Source organism: Protomyctophum bolini, assembly GCF_963924005.1.
Source record: "Protomyctophum bolini genome assembly, chromosome: 12".
In the NCBI taxonomy this organism is placed as follows: domain Eukaryota; kingdom Metazoa; phylum Chordata; class Actinopteri; order Myctophiformes; family Myctophidae; genus Protomyctophum; species Protomyctophum bolini.
Genome location: NC_137873.1, coordinates 32,437,460 through 32,454,045, shown reverse-complemented (window position 1 = coordinate 32,454,045; position 16,586 = coordinate 32,437,460). Strand labels below are relative to the sequence as shown.

Below are 16,586 nucleotides of genomic sequence, written 5' to 3'. Positions count from 1 at the left end.
CTGGTACCAACAGGACCCACCAACGAAAGAACATTGGATGGACATTACTGAGGAACTGTATGTTATGGAAAAACTAACATTCATACTTAGACTAGAAGAGGATAAGTTCTATAAAAAGTGGGATCTCTTCTTTCAGCCTAGTGATAATGTATGAGGATTTCAATGAATGTATCTTGTAATATGAATAATGCAGCCTTGTTTTTGTTTTTCTCCTTTTTCGTATTGTCTTTTTTTGTTGTCTGTCTGTCTTTTCATCAATAGAAATTAAGTGAAAAAGCCTGACACTAGTCTGAATTTTCATTTAGTTTCACGTCATTATTCAGACTGAAACACACACGCGGGTGAATAAACTGGAGAGGTAATCTTGAAAAACCAAGAAAGTGGCCGCAAGTGCAGATAATGTATGATGATAAGAGCAGCCCTCACTTCACACGGGTGTGATTTTATTTAGGACGCAAGAGTCAGACAAGAAACCCCAAATCAATCAAATAAATGAGGTCTAGCAAGTAGCAACATAGACCTGGGAATACAAGTGAACGCAAGTGACAAGCTGGAAGACAAGACAGCCAATGAAACCACTGTAGTATTCATTAGTAGTACTGTTGTTTCTACTGCCATTTTGGTTTTACCCCTGAAAATAGAAACCAATAGCTTCATCATCCCAGCGTCAGGTGGAAACCTTGCATGCCCCAAAACCTTTACTTTTCAGGAAAAGGAAAAAAAGAACCAGTTGTGTACTGGTGTTGCGACACCGAAAATAACTGAAAGCTTGCAGATCTGCCATTTGTTCAGTGTACAACGCTTTGGAGCTCCAAGAATAAATCAGGCATTACTACTTACCTAATTTCTTAGCAGATCTTCTCCTGTTCTGTTGGCCTCCAGAGACGCTGACAACGGCTGGGTCCTGGAAGGAAGGACTTCCTGTCCCTGAGCTGTCGATCTTTAACATCTCCTTCAACACCATGGTCCCTTTCTGTGGCAGCGGGAAACAACAATTCACAGTTACACTACTATGTCATAGCCGTTTAACAAGCATCATTACAAACTTTCAAACAACAAAATGGCTACTAAAATCGCTGACTCGTGCACTGGTCGCTGGAACATGGCTGCTAACTTGGTCACTCTGCTCACCATTGCAAAGGACTGTGGAGACAGTGGGCCATCTTGACTAGTTGACTCCTGTGGAGAAGGGGGAGGGGGAGGGGCCGGGCTCTGCTGGCTGTCCTTGGAGATGTTGAGACTGGCGATGAGCACGTCAAACTCAGAGGAAGAAGATGGCTGGGGGAATGAGAAGAAAGGAGAAAAAGGTGAGGGAAAAGCAGAGTGGAAAACGCTGTTCTTCCACTGTTCACACAGAATGTCTGCGTTAAGGATGAGGCTGGCTGGCCACCAGCCACCGCACCAACCTCTTCCCCACCCATCCCCATGAATTGAATATGAAGGACGCCAATGGAAACAAGTCAGACTTTCTTCACCCCTTTTGCAGCCAGATCTCATTTCAATGATGTTTAGGAGACAAGAAACACTTTCCTGGGGTTTGTATGTGGGTAATATGTGTTTTTAGATATTTTAGTATTTCAAAAGTGTCTGTGGTGTCATGGACACTGGTCTAAGTGCTGGATTACTACAATGACCATAATGCTTTGCTGCACTCGTCCCACCTTGTGGATAGGGGGAGGGCTGTCTTACTGAGACAACATCTACTGTAGTCCAAGGAAGCTCTGAGAAGGAAGTGAAGTGGTCACGTGACTGGGCTGCGCCATGACACTTTCATGGACACTTTCATGGGAGCCAAACTCACACAGGAAGTGCAATGAATACATGGCAGTGAATGGAGCCGGCTGGACCAGCTCATAACAAACATTATTCATGAACAATTGAGACCTTTTGTGAAGTAATCACTTCTGGAAAATAACAGAAGACATATCACAGGTTGTTTTCTAATCACTTACTTTTCGATGTGCACAGAGTGCACAGTATATAATTTTATCTGAGGATCTAAACGGCAGCAGGTATCGTTTCTGGCTCCGAAGTATCGCGATATTTGGCTGCCAGACAGGAAACGGTGGGAAGTATCGCGATACTTGGTGCGTTCAGAAATGTACTTTGTACTTTATGGTATCTCTATTTTTATAGAGATACCATACCTCTATAAAAATTCACAGTGTACACATCGAATAACAACACAGCAGACAATAATGTGTTACATGTCTTCTGTTATTTTCCAGAAGTGATTACTTTACAAAAGGTCTCAATTGTTCATAAATAATGTTTGTTCATGAGCTGGTCAGTGAGCTCTCATTGACTCCAATGCATTCTGCCAAACTTCCGGGTAGTTTGGCTCCCATGAAAGTGTCCATGAAAGTGTCATGGCGTAGCCCAGTCACGTGACCACTTCACTTCCTTCTCAGAGCTTCCTTGCTGTAGTCCAGGAAGGAAGTGAGACCAGTGTCTATGACATCACAGGCACTTTGAAATAATAAAATATCTAAAAACACATATTACCCACATACAACCCCCAGGAAAGTGTTTTGTGTCTCCCAAACATTAGGATAAGAACAATAAGATACGGATGCAAAAGGTGTTAAATCCTCTAATCAGAGCCTTGTGTTGAACTGTACTTTCCTGTGTTAATAAAGTATTCAATATAATAAAAATCTACTAATAATAATACACAATAAAATACGCTGCTGGGAAAATCCCAGCAACACTATCATGGAGCAGTGCCTCGTTGGCAGTTTTGATATTTCATAAAAATTGTTTTTTCTTTAACCTCTTAAACCCCAGGGGGAAAATCTGCAACATCGGAGTTGGAACCGGAGACCAATTGGGTCTCCATTGACCCGCTGAGCGCTGTTCAGAGGTGGACAGCCACCCGCCGGCGGTGGCAATGCGGGGCTCAAGAGGTTCCCGTTTATTTTGAACCGTTTCTTCCTTGTGTTTTGTCTCTTTGCTCTTCCTCTCTCTGTACCCCCCACCCCCCCCCCCCCATTCCTGAAAACTATGAACAATCAAGCTTTCACCAAACTTAATTACATTATTATTTGCAGCTGTAAACCTGTGACGCAGCAATAAAGTTGAGCCTGATGGTAAATGCAGAAGCAAAAGAGTTTGCAGTGTGGTGTGTGTGTGCGCGCGTGCATGTGTGTGCGCGTGCGTGTACCTTGTTGGGTGTGTTTTGGGAAGGGAAAATGGAGGATACGTCATCGCTTCTTTTCAACAGCCTGATGCCGCTGGATGGGACCTGAAAGATCGCACAGATGTGCTTGTAACTACACACATAACATGCAAAACAACCAAAAATAAAACAAAAAACACACACAAGCCTACTTACACATAAGCCTATGCTTAGTTGTGCGCTGGTGTTGCACACCAAAAATAGCAGATCTATAATGTCATGAAGCAATTGTGATCATGATTAAGTGTGTACTGTACCCAAGTTAATTTCACAAAATCTATTTAGTGTTCACCAAAGTTCTCTAGATACTGGACTGAAGCTGTCTGCACACTGCTGCGTTTTTAGAATTTTTGGCTGTGTTTTTCTGAAAAACGCATAGTCTGCAAGGACCTTGACTGTACTTTGTAAACACAACAAATCAAAAACTAAAATAATACCATATCATTTCAAATATTAAATGTTACCCAACATTACAAAATATGAATTGATGCAGGGTGATACAATATTGATAGGAGATGATATTCTTGTGCCCGACTACCACAATCATTTTACGTCAGCTCACAACAAGCCAACTAAAATACGACTGGTTTTCTAATTCATAGATTTGTAATGCTGGAACTTTTGATTAGCCAACATTAATGATTAATTAATGACATTAATGATAAGATTAATGATATTGGCAACTTTGTTTTAGGGTTCAATTGTGCTTTTTGCAAGACTATATGTACATTGTTAGCTACCATTGAATAGCACAAAGTTAGCGCTTGTCAACAGAAACACAGCATGTTAAAAGCACATGCTGTTTAGCTCACTCTACCTTCATGTTGAGGGGTAAATCGTTTCACATTTAGGTGACTTCATCTATATAACTGTGCACTATTTAATTAGAAGCTGGAAACCTTGGAATTGCAGACTCTTGAGGAGGAAAACCTGTGTGTGTGTGTGTGTGTGTGTGTGTGTACTCACACTCACAGATTTGTTGGGGGTTGCGTGTTGGTTTTTGCCCTGTTGGGAAAGAAAAAACAATAAGAAAAGGTCAGAAGCCGATCCAACCATGGCTGATATTAGACAATAGACATGCCTGCCATAGTGTTGATTTCGTTAACTAAAACTATGACGAAAAATGTTTGTCGACTACCGTTTTACACTACGGGAAAAAAAGAAAAAAAAACTAAGCCATGATGACTAAACTATATTGACAATTTCATCAACAAATAAAAAGTAGACTAAAATGTTAGTGAGGGACTAGTGGAGAAGAGATCAAGTAGAACAAGTCATTTTATGCTTGGTTGCATGCTGAAAAAGGCGTCGCAGCGTGTGTAAAATACAGCAAGCAAATACAGAAAGTGTAAAATCAGCCATTACGACGCTGTCAAGGCTTGCCAGAATACTTTTTTTTTTATCCCACGATTTTGTAACCCATTTTTCACCCATGTGTCAATCATCTAATGTGATCCTGGGCTCTACACACCCTCCACCAACCTAGTCCCCATATATGGGGGACAAGGGTAGAGCAACGGACTTGAACTTATGCTTCCTTCATGCCTGAGTGTCCAAGTTGCTCCTTTACACCTGACAGGGGGGAGTTTACCTGGTTGGACGTAGCGCGTGGAAGGAACACGTTATTCCAACCAGTTCCTTTCCCCTCCATCAGGCGCCCCGGCTGGCCAGGGGGAGGCAGTTTAGTGACCAGGATTACTGCATGTTTTTTGTGAGGGTACCTACCCTAGGGCAGGGGATCCCAAACTTTTTTGGACCAGGTACCCCTTTTGGGGTAGATATTTTTCCAGGTACCCTCTCATCCTCGTCTACATTTAGCTTTAAACACTTTAGCACTTTATGAACATTAACAAAATGTGTACGTCTAAATGTAGACGTCTAAATGTGTACGTCTTCTCTTATGGGGGTCCCTGGCATATCTTTTCAAATGGGGGTCCATGGGCTAAGTAGTGTCAATTTGGGGGTCCTTGACATGAAAAAGTTTGGGAACCACTGCTTTAAACACTTTAGCACTTTATGAACATGAACAAAATAGATGGGTCCCCCCTGGAACTCCCTCAGGTACCCCTGGGGGTCCCCGGACCCCACTTTGGGAACCACTGCCCTAGGGGACACGGGGAGAACATGCAAACTCCACACAGAAAGGCCCTTTCGCCAACCCCGCCTTCGGGTATGGGCACTGATGACGCGGAGGAGGAAACACGCCGCCAGCGCCCCGAGCGGGAATCGAACCCAGGACCTTCTAGCTGTGAGGCGACAGCACTACCAACTGTGCCACCGTGCCCCCGAAATACATTTTAAGCTAAATCTAAAGTTGATTTAGTCGACTAAAATCTTATGATATTTATTATTTAGGTGACTAAAACTGGACTAACACTAAAACATTCCGGGTGACTAAAATGTGACTAAAAAGACTATGACTAAAACAAAATCTGCTGTCAAAAACAACACTAATGCCTGGTGTCTTTGTGCGTCAGTGCACACTTGCATTGTTGTGCCAGTGCGTAGGAGGCTTGTGTGGAGGGCCAGAGTTCTGCAGGGACTGCCACACATTACTATACTCCTCTTCTGAGGGCTGGAGAGAGAGGGAGGCAGGAGGGAGACAAACAAAAGCATCATTATCACATTATGAGGAAAATTTGAGGTGAAAGCATGAATGAACAATTCACTCAATTGAATGACTCAGTATTAAGGTATTTGGGCTGCAGAGGTTGGTGTTTTTAATTACCGGTATTCCATTTCTACCTTGTACATACTATAGGCAATTTAGGACGAATTGGGAATAGGAACGTTAGGGTTTAAGTGTTGGGGGGGAAGCATAACGAGTGCTTGGTGGAGCCAGCTGGCCAAGGTGGGAAGTGTCCCTACCTTTCCCTGTTGTTTATGGTTGAGAGCCTTAGGAGGAGAACTTCTGTTGGCCTGAGAGTCCGATTTCATCACCACCTGCTTGCTGTTCTGCTGAAGACACAAAAGTGCAAACGATAAATTAATGAAAGAAAGTGGGGGGTTAAAAGGCTAAAAGGCTTTTTTGATTGTCACTCATGGTAAACATCGAAACGGAAGAAGCTGGAACAATTGGATCCTTCAAGCTGAGTGTGAGTGTGTGTGTGTGTATATGTGTGTGTGTACACACTGTAGTAAGTAAATTTGTATGCATGTCTGCCCTCGGGCATGCATGTATTTAGACCATTTAGAACTGAGGTAATTTAGATCTGTGTCACCTCATAGCTTGATTATTTTAATCTTTAGCTGTTGAAAAATAGTAGATCTACAAGCTTCAAGCTCATAATTGTGAAAATGTGTGCAAAGAAATGCTAATCTTTGATATTCTTTCACAGTGATCATTTGTAACTCAAACTTTTGTTTCCAACATATTGTTGTTCCCTGGAACAACATATTTTCAGATGGGGGGCCAAATACAGATCATTCTGAGGGTTCTTGACATGAAAAGGTTTGAGCACCAGTGGGCACCACCGATACGTTCTTTCAGAAAACCCATCTGGGATTTGGAAGACATTTCGTAGACTCTGGTCTCAGGTCTAAATGGGTCAACGGACACTCCTCTCTCTCCTCTTACATGTGTGGGTATGAAGGGCGACCGTGGCGAGTGGTTGAGTCCGGCCAGCTGTCGGTGTGAGGTGGGGGTGGTGGCGGGCTGGGGCTTGACGATGGCGGTGAGCTTGTGGGAGCCCTGCTCCACCCGGGTGCCGTGCGACAGGTTGATGAGAGCGCAGGCAGGCAGCCGGTAACCACGGCTTGGAGTACACCTTGGGAAGACACACACAAGTAGATCTTTAATGAGCAGTGTTGGAATGGAGTGTTGGAACCCATTTTGGGGTGGGAACCCCTTTTGGTGTTTTAAACATTATGTTATAATTTAGCTATTGAAAAATAGCAGACCTACAAGCTACGAGCTTGTAGGTGTGCTATTTTTGAGAAATCTTGAAAATGTGGCAAAAATCTTTGAATACTGTATATATAAACATAGCCGTACCTGATGGTAAGACCTCCTACAAACTCTTCATCAAACACCACCTCATAGAGAATCTCTGCCTCACGCTCCGCTGAACACACACACACACACACACACACACACACACACACAGTTACACGGATTAAAGCAAAATTAAATCTCACAACGTTTGCATGACATTTGATTAGTTGACTTGACCCCCCCAATCCAACCCATTGATGCCGAGTGCCAATTTTTACAGTCTTTGGTATGACCCGGCTGGGGGGATCGAACCCCGACCTCCCAGTTTCAGGGCGGACACTCTAACCACAAGGCCACTGTCTGGCAGCTCACCTCCTTGGATGCCGATGACGCTTCCTCTGAGACCCAGTGGAACGGTGAAGCTCTCCCTGATGTTCACCACGCGGTCAAACAGGTGGTAGTCTGCCTCCGCATCGGCCACCACGCCGTGCTGCTGCTCTAAGGGCTACACACATGGACACACGCGGCTAAACAATAGATACTCACGGAATAACGCTAAAATAAAATCTCTGGAACCCCTTTTGGTGTTGTAAGCATGTTATACTTTAGCTATTTAAAAATGCTATTTTTGAAAAATCGCAAATCTTTGAATATATATTCTTTCGGAGCAAACGTTTTAACTCAAATCTTTGCTTCTGAGGGGTCCCTGAAACAACATATTTTCAGATGGGGGTCGGCGGCCAATTACATATATTTTTGGGGGTCATTGACATGAAAATGTTTAGGAACCACTAACATAGAAACATGAGGTTTTTCAGAAAACTGAATTTAATTCGTAGAATCGTCTAAATGGGTTAAGACTGAAAATGTAATGATGATGTTTTAGGCCGACCAGCTGTAGAAATCATGACATTTCCGAGACCATTCTTGTTTCTGGAAGAGAGCAGCATGCTTTCACAGAAGACACGCTTGGCTTCTATGGAATCCAAATGACTGAAATCAGTTGTATGCCGCATACCTTTTTGAATGGCTCAGTTCTCCAGCTAAATTCACTTTAGTGATGATGGCACAAATTAACACATCGAAACACATCGTAACCAAAAGGTCACAGCAGCAAATCGCAAGATTGGATTTGAACCCATCCCTCCCAGATGTTAGTGTGATGGGAAACAGAATAGTTCAAACTAGCATAGTAAGACTCACCCTAAACAGGAGATGAGGCTTGACTGTCACCCGCACTTTCTTACAGCTCTTCTTCACCTGAGAGAGAGAGAAAGAAATGAGTGAAATTACAGAATGGTCAACAGACTTGAAAGAACAATTAAGGTAGTGTAAGTGATTTTCGTTGGTTAACATACGTTTTAAAAAGCTCTATATTGTGATAGTACTCATTGCTATAGAGTCAGAGTGTTTGTTCGGTAAAGGGAGTCGCCATGTCTCTCCAGCTTTTTTATTAAACAGAAAATTCATTTACAGAAACTGAAACTGGGATACCAATTTTATCCTATCAGGATAGAGAACGCAGTCAGGATACAGACTAAACAAGTGATGACACAAGGAAATGAGCAGACAAAATTGGAACTGGAACACTATAAAAATTAAGCTCATAAATAGCTACTCTCTCCTGAATGGCTGACATTTTGTCAGACCTGAAAATGTATTTTCTGTTTATTAAAGAGCTGGAGAGACAGGGAGACCCCCGATACTGAACAAATACACTAGATAGCAATGATTAGTATTGATCACTATCAGAATATAGTGATTTAAACTTTTAACAAAAAACGTTTTGTTTTAACCAGAAGATATCACGTACCCTACCTTAATAAACAGAACGATTCCAGTGACAGTAGACAGGAGTTAACAAACATGGTGTGTCTTATACCTTGACTCGCTCCACCTCTTCCTCTATTTTCTCCACAATGGCAAAGTCCAGCACCTGGAGGGAACAGGACGCACGGCTGATGGAGCTGGCTGGGAGACTCTTCAACCAGGAGGAGACCTCCTGAACCTTCTCTGCACTGCGTGGGGAAAGGAGTGGCGTACTCGTCAGGCCATGGTCTTTAAATTGATCTTCAACTGAACAAATCGAGACCCGGGTCTTATTTCCAAGCATAGAAAAAAGAATACCGTCGCCTTCCTTAAACTAATGGCCTAAGCCCAAAGTCAATAACTTCACCAAAAACGTTTATAACAATTAATAAATAACACTGTTATGTAACATACAATATAATTACACAGTAGGATTAAACCTTAGACTTAGGCCAATTTACTAACTGATTTACTCCTGATGACGTCACAAAACCATTGACTTAGGCCACTTATTTTGGCCTAAGCCACACCAATTTTAATAGAAGGGGCGGGATCAACATGATCCTTTTCAATTAGGAGGTGGCCAGTGTCATGAGGAGCTGGCAAAATAATCCTCAAAAAAATTAGGTTAAGAAGGTGACGATATGTAAAGACTTGACAAAAATGAAAAGTATGCATTTCTGATACCTGTTCTGATCCTCGCCGGGCCAGATGTCATCTTCATAGAACACGTCGTCCTGGCTGTTTCTGGACACGGCATCAAACACCTCGGAGAACCTGCAGGACAGGAAACACAACACATGATGATGGTGGAGATCCTGCCGTTGAACTCCCTGATAATAAGGGGCCTTATCGGCTAAACCCCCAAGACTCGAAAATACCCGGGGTCCGACCCGGACACGGCTTCCGGTCACGGTTCCATCCACAAGGAGTGACTCCGGGTCCGTGTCGGAACCAATACCGTATGAATCCGGTCTACATCCGATCTACAAGCTCATCTACGAGCTTGTAGGTCTGCTATTTCTTTTTAATCGTGAAAGTATTTATTTCAGAAAACTGGAGGATTTAGAATATTTTTTGAAAATGTTGAGGTCAGGCCTAAATGGGTTAAACAAACAGGTTCAAGTGGTTAAGTCTTACACCACACACACACACACCTGTCCAGGTATTCAGCCAGTAGTTCTTCCACAGCAGAAGAGTAGAGCCACTCCTTCTCCGTCCTCTTGGTGTAGCCAGGAACCTCCTCGTTCTTCTTATTAAACTTCATATTCAAACCGACGTTGACCTTCTGCTCCCCGCAGGGACTGCAAAACAAAACGAGAGTGACGGCGACAAACAATTAAAAAGTAGAGGAGGGGCACCGTTTGACGCAGCAGTTACAGATATGAGTGACGAGCACCGAGGCAATGAACATACAAATGTGTGGGAGTGCAGAAAGGAAAAAGGCAAATGTTATGTTCTTTTTTTATATCAGTGTGTAAAACATGTGGGAGAAGAAACACGACTCATCGACTGGGAATCATTTTTCCTGCAGACGGATCGATCGATCGAACACTCACTTCTTCTTGCAGCCCCGGCCAATGAAGATGCTCCCGGAGAAGCGGGAGACGAGGTAGCTGGTGATGCCGAGACGAGACGCCAGGACGTAGCCAGGACTGTACTTCACACTGTATTTCTGTAGGACATACACTAACATAGTCAGGAGGACTGTACTTTGTTTTGACCCGAGATCAGATTCTAAAAATGTTTTCTACATTCAGACAGTTTTCTGAAAAAGCTATGTTTCTATGTCAGTCGTTCTTTGATCTTTCAAAAATAGCAGACCTACAAGCTCGTAGCGTGCCACTCGGTGGCGCGCTATGAGCTTGTAGATCTGCTATTTTTCAATAGCTAAAGCATAACATAATGCTAACACCAAAAGGGGTTAAGACTTCTTTTCTATTTTGTAGATTATATAGAGCCTTCGTGCTACTCCTCCTCGTTGACACCTGCCGCCCCCTAGCCCTCTGGAGTACATGCAATGCCAATTATCACCCTCCCTGCCCGACCCCTTGGGAGCACGGTGAATTGTGTTCGTGCAGACTGACGCCCGACAAAGCTGGTTGAACCACGGCAGATTCGAACCCACAACCTCTCTGCTGTGGTGGGCAGGGACTTTACCACTGTGCCACCCGAGCACCGCTAGCACACTGAAGTTCAGGACTACTTCACACTGCATTTCTGTAGAACAAATAACAATCGTGTACTTCAAGCTGGTCTTGTACAGAGATGGGTGGACAGAATAGATAGACATACTGTATACATTACATTTTAATAGGGATCAGCATCGACGTATCGGTCACACATCGGTATCGGCCGATTATTTGCCGCCATCGGTCAATATCGGCATCCGCAAATAAAACTGACATTAACCGATGGCAGTAGCCGATGTCTATCTGTTGTTGATGAGCATACATTTTGTGTTGGCTATGTTGGTGTGCTGGTTATCTGCAGCCTACCAAGCTGTAGATTCTGAACATTTACTTATTTGACGTATTTGTTTTTTTATTTTAAACATCGGTATCGGCCAAAGATTTTCATATCGGTGCATCCCTACAATTTAAAAAGTGTTCTGATTGAGATTAAAAAGTTAAGTGTGGATGTCAGTAAAATGTTTCTCTCTCACACACACACACACACACACGAAGCGTGTCTCTTACATGCTGGTTCTGCATCAAGTTTTCAAGCTGTGGCTCGTGTGGCGCGCTGAAGACCACCCGTACCCGGCCTTCTTTGATGACATCACTGGACTCTTGGACCTGTTTCCACCAAACACTCAGAGTGATGAGCCCTTTAGGTGCAGGTGCGGTTGTAGTACAAATAACAAGCCTTGTGGGTGTGACTGAAGGTTTTCTATGTTTTATTTGTGATGAAGTTAATTATTGCAGAAGTGTAAAAGAAGTACCAGTATATCACCAGTAGGTGGCAAGGTATCACCAGGGGAACAGAGTTTCTGAGTGTGTGTCAAGTCTCATGTAAACTGAACTCTCATGTGATTTCAACTGTGACAGTTTGTTCAATTATGAAACGCATGCTGCTGTGCAGTTGAGTGCAGTTGCAGTGTTATACTGAGCATTTATTATCTCTTTTGCAGAAAAAAAGGCAACATTAAATAAATAAACACAGGTTGGGACCAGCCGTCTATCCGCCTTGGTCCCGTTACACATGGAAGTGGAAAGGAAGACGTTACCTCTCCTATGGCACCGTAGTAGGGGTTGCCCACCATGAAGACAGTGGTGGTCGGGGGGAACAGCTCTTCCAAGGTCCTGAAGCGGCTCAACGATGAGTCAAAGGCCTTGAGGTCCTGAATGATGCACGGAGAGCGTAAAGCGCCAGAGAGAATAGATATATGGTTAAAAGAGGAGGAGAAGCCAAAATATTAAAGTCATGGCGACAGAGGCTTGAAATACATCAGAGGCAGACACTGGGCTCGATACCTAGTCTCGCGTTGCCAGACTGTTGCCTCTCGCAATTATCAAATAATAAAATGCTTACGTCAATGTGTCATACAGTCTGGAGCAACGGAAGCTCTATCATGAGGAGTAAGCAATAAAGGAAGTGGAGAGTAGTCCCCCACTTCTGTTTCGTCCTTACAGTCGCGCACATTTATCTTAATATAAATAGAAAGCAAATATAGCTTGGTGCTTAGCAGAAATGGAAATAAAATAATAAAAACTGAAAGATTTTTTTGTGAACGGAAATGGAAGATTCATTACTCGGATTGCGGGAGGTGACGTTCCAGACTCTATGTAGCATTCGGAGATTGTGGAATAGTTGTCTGGCTACGCGAGACTATTCGGTACCCAAACCTTAAATTAACCCTTGGTTAATTTCAATGCCACTGTTTGAATCATATCTATCTGTTGGACTAGACTATTAAGCCCATCAAAAATAAATCAAGAGAAGGGGTGTGTATGTCCATTTACTTTGATTTCAGTAGGATGCATATGGAAGGATTGGACAATCCCACTTTACCCATTACATAAGTACTGTACTTAAGTACAATTTTGAGGTACTTTTTACTTTAGAGTATTTCCAATTTTCAATACCTTTACTTCTACTCCACTACATTTCAGAGGGCAAATATTGTACTCCACTAGACCACTACATTTATTTGAAACTTTTAGTCACTAGTTTGTCACTTTGTAGATTTTGATTACCGGTATTACAAAACATATTAACCTCTTGAGCACTATATACATTTTGGTCATTTGAAAATAGCTCATCTAGCTGATCTCACAATACTTTTAGCACTTTAACCCTATGTTTAGCACTATGTTATGCTTTAACTATTGAAAAATAGCAGATCTACAAGCTCATATGTAGGTCTGCTATTTTTGCAAAATCGAAGAACGACTGACCTTTTTAGAATCTGATCTCAGGTCAGAATGGGTTAATCAGACCAGTGTGTGTCCAGTGGAAACCTCATATGAATCTGATCTCAGGTCAGAATGGGTTAAAGTACATTTTGATACCAATACTTTTACTCAAGTACATTAGAACACGTACCTTAACCACGACCTGGTAGGCGAAACACAGGACCTGTTTGGCCCACTGCTTCTCTAGCTCCACCACTCCGTTGGCTCGGGGCACATACTTCCGTCCAGTCAACAGCTGACCGTACAGAACCACAGCTGTCTCGTTGACGATGATCCCTTTCCTTTTCCCGTAGCTGAGAAGAGACGAGATGACATGAATTTACTACGATGGAACATAACAAGAGCACATTATATGCAGTGATAATCTACAAATACTTCTGTTATCATCAAACTCCAGTTTCCTTTCAAATGATAACCCAGTGTTTCCTTTATAGCTTTTTCTCTAGTAGCAATAGGGGCAATGACAACAACATCAGATTGGAGAACCAAACCTTTGCAGTGAATTTTTGGTTATGGAAAGTATAATATTGCGTTCCCAGCCGGTATTTCATGTGAGGCCTAGAAGAGGCAGCGAGTACAAGGTGGGATTCTATTGGTGCCGGTGTGAGGACGGCGATGCATCCTATTGGTTAACTGATCTGGGCGCCCTCCCCTGCCCTTTCTCCCCTCCACTCCCCGGGAGAAAACAGCAGAGAACACTGACAAACACAGCACTGTTATTGGTTCGCGAAATAAAAGGAAGTAGATTACCTTCCTATGCCAAATCTTCCCCAGACTTTTCTTTTTGAGCAGAATGGGTACCGAGGCTAGCCCGCACTTAACTTTAATGACAAAAGTGCTCTGCTCATCCTCAGAACCTAAAGGTATAGTCATAGCCCATCCTCTGTAGTCTATAACAAATTTAAATGTCTGCGCTAACACCAATGATAGCAATCAGTTCTGAATTGCACGTTTGGCAATGGGCTATATACATGCATACAATACACGCCATTTTGGATAGAACTTGGGCCACTTCCCTACTTCCTTCACAGGTGAAAAAGATGATACTAATGAAGGCTCCATGTTCTATTCTAGTCAAACAGAGTCAGGGTGCTGCTACTGTGTATGATGGCTCACTGGAAACACTCTGCTACACCAGTGGGTCTCAAAGTGTCCTTGAGTGTGTATACTCATGGGGGTCCTTGAAATTAAAATATTTGAAAACCACTGTACACTAAATGGAACAGAGCCTTAATTAATACCATTGGTAACACCTGTGAAGGAAGTAAAGAAGTGGCCCAGCAGTAGGAAGAGTTATTCTGTGTGCATAAAGCCATATCCAAGTGAGTAGAGGAGTAGAAGAGCAACCCTCTTGCCCGTCCTTACTGTTCTGTGATTCCCTGGACGTCTTTGAGCCAGTCCTTCTGCTCCTTGTCAGAAAGGTAGAACACCTTGGTAGGGGGAGGAGTGGAGGACCTGTGATACAGCTTCTGGACACCGGGGGGCTCGTTCAGGGAAATTCTGGAAAAAACAAAAACATTCAGATTCATTGATTGAAAATTGTGTTCAGTTTGTAGAATGGGTATACATTTCAAACGAAAGCACAAGTCAATACAAAAACTGCTACGAGGATAAAACCAGAAAAAGCGCTAAGACAGGGTCCTCCGTCTTCAATTCATCAGAACATTTAAAGATGTACAATTACACACTTCTATGAAAATGAAAGGAAATCATATGTACAGTTAAAGTAGAAAAGGGGAAAACGTACAGTATGGAAAAATAGATGGGGGGGATTATAGGAAGAGTCAGCACCATTTAGTTCTCATTTAGTTCTCACTCTTATTCTAATTTTTTATGCTTGTGTTGCCAATATCACAGTGGTTCCTACACTTTTCAGCCCAAAACAGAAATTAGATATTCGCCCAGGACCCAAACTAGTGAAAATAGCAGATCTACAAGCTCCCAACGTGGCATGAAGCGGTACAAAATTATATTTGTAAAAATATCTGAACAAATATTTTCACTACTTCTTAAATATTTGTTCTAATTTATGGAAGTTTGTAGATTTATTTCATTTCTTCATGACATTACTGAACAAAACATCATTGGATTTAGTTATTAATTCATGAAAAGTTTAGCTTTTGGGGGGAATGTTTTTTTGAAAATCTTTTGAATTAATCATTTAAAACCAAATGTGACTCGATTTGATACAGAGGAGAAAAATGAGTTAAAATGAGTTAATAGCACAGTCAGGCAGACTCTTCACATACTAGAGCATGTCTGAAATAATGTCATATAATAATGACATTATGACAATAATGTCAGAGCTGAAATAGACATAAATATGAAATAAATGCTTAAACAGCTAGGTGTAATGAGTCCACAGATGTGAACATTTCAAGCTGTTGTTTTCTCAACTTGCTGTTTCTCCGCAAGACATTACTCTATAAGCCATATCTCCAAAACTGGTGGGTCAAACTGAACAACCAATATGTCAATTTGAATTTTGATTCCCTGCTTTCACATGACATGACATGACAAAAAGAAAATAAAATGTCAAGATCCGCAAACAGGTTCAGAGTCTGACCCACTGTTTGGGGAAACAGTGCCATATCAGGATGCGGTGCTTACTTAGCCTCTCCATCAGACACTGCAATGATGCGAGCTTCCTCTAGGTGCGGCCAGTTGACAAACACAGACTTCCCCAATACAAGTGCTGCTACATCTTCACACACCTAGAGAGAGAGAGAGAGGGAGGGGGGGGGGAGGGGGGGGAACGAAGACGAGGAGGAGGATCAGGAAGTGAAGAGGTGAGATTAGAATGAAAGAGAGAGATATTATAGAAAGAAAAACACATCATCAAAAGCCTGCATAGACATTGGCACCTAAGCATTGGCACCTATTTTTATATAAAGCCATTGTTGGGATTCTCCCTGACTATATTTGTTGATGTTGGAACTGAACAATAGCACCTATTAGACCCGCTCTAGTGATTTCTTAAGGCTCAAGGTTCCTCAGACTCAGACAGAGTTGGGCAAGACAGATTTTTCTGTCAATGGCCCAACTTCGTGGAATGAACTCCAAAACTGTTAAAACTGAGCTCCCTGTCATCCTCCCGGTCAGTTTTTTCACCGTGATTGCTCCTGCTTCAATTGATTTATTTTACTGATGGTTGTTCTGCATAAAGTTCCTTTGTAATTTATCCTCATTTATAATGCTGTGTTGGGTGTATTGTTTTTTACTGTATTTTGTGTATTGTAACCTCGGC

At 42.5% G+C, this 16,586-nt stretch overlaps 1 protein-coding gene across 3 annotated transcripts in view; it reads right to left on the bottom strand.

Moving 5' to 3' along the window:
* Positions 1-16,586, bottom strand: part of xrn1 (5'-3' exoribonuclease 1) — a 40,019-nt gene that overhangs the window by 3,619 nt on the left and 19,814 nt on the right. The window contains exons 18-36 of one of the 3 annotated variants that reach the window (XM_080777545.1): positions 15,950-16,053; positions 14,705-14,839; positions 13,470-13,632; positions 12,151-12,264; positions 11,621-11,719; positions 10,481-10,596; positions 10,079-10,225; positions 9,609-9,698; positions 8,995-9,130; positions 8,316-8,372; positions 7,485-7,617; positions 7,173-7,242; positions 6,756-6,945; positions 6,047-6,136; positions 5,667-5,753; positions 4,145-4,183; positions 3,164-3,244; positions 1,132-1,278; positions 841-973 (exon numbers count right to left, since the gene is read on the bottom strand). In XM_080777545.1, the coding sequence (XP_080633671.1) occupies positions 841-973; positions 1,132-1,278; positions 3,164-3,244; positions 4,145-4,183; positions 5,667-5,753; positions 6,047-6,136; positions 6,756-6,945; positions 7,173-7,242; positions 7,485-7,617; positions 8,316-8,372; positions 8,995-9,130; positions 9,609-9,698; positions 10,079-10,225; positions 10,481-10,596; positions 11,621-11,719; positions 12,151-12,264; positions 13,470-13,632; positions 14,705-14,839; positions 15,950-16,053 (2,131 nt within the window). The remainder of the gene's footprint in view (positions 1-840; positions 974-1,131; positions 1,279-3,163; positions 3,245-4,144; positions 4,184-5,666; positions 5,754-6,046; positions 6,137-6,755; positions 6,946-7,172; positions 7,243-7,484; positions 7,618-8,315; positions 8,373-8,994; positions 9,131-9,608; positions 9,699-10,078; positions 10,226-10,480; positions 10,597-11,620; positions 11,720-12,150; positions 12,265-13,469; positions 13,633-14,704; positions 14,840-15,949; positions 16,054-16,586) is intronic. The other 2 variants (XM_080777547.1, XM_080777546.1) reach the window with 2 other exon arrangements.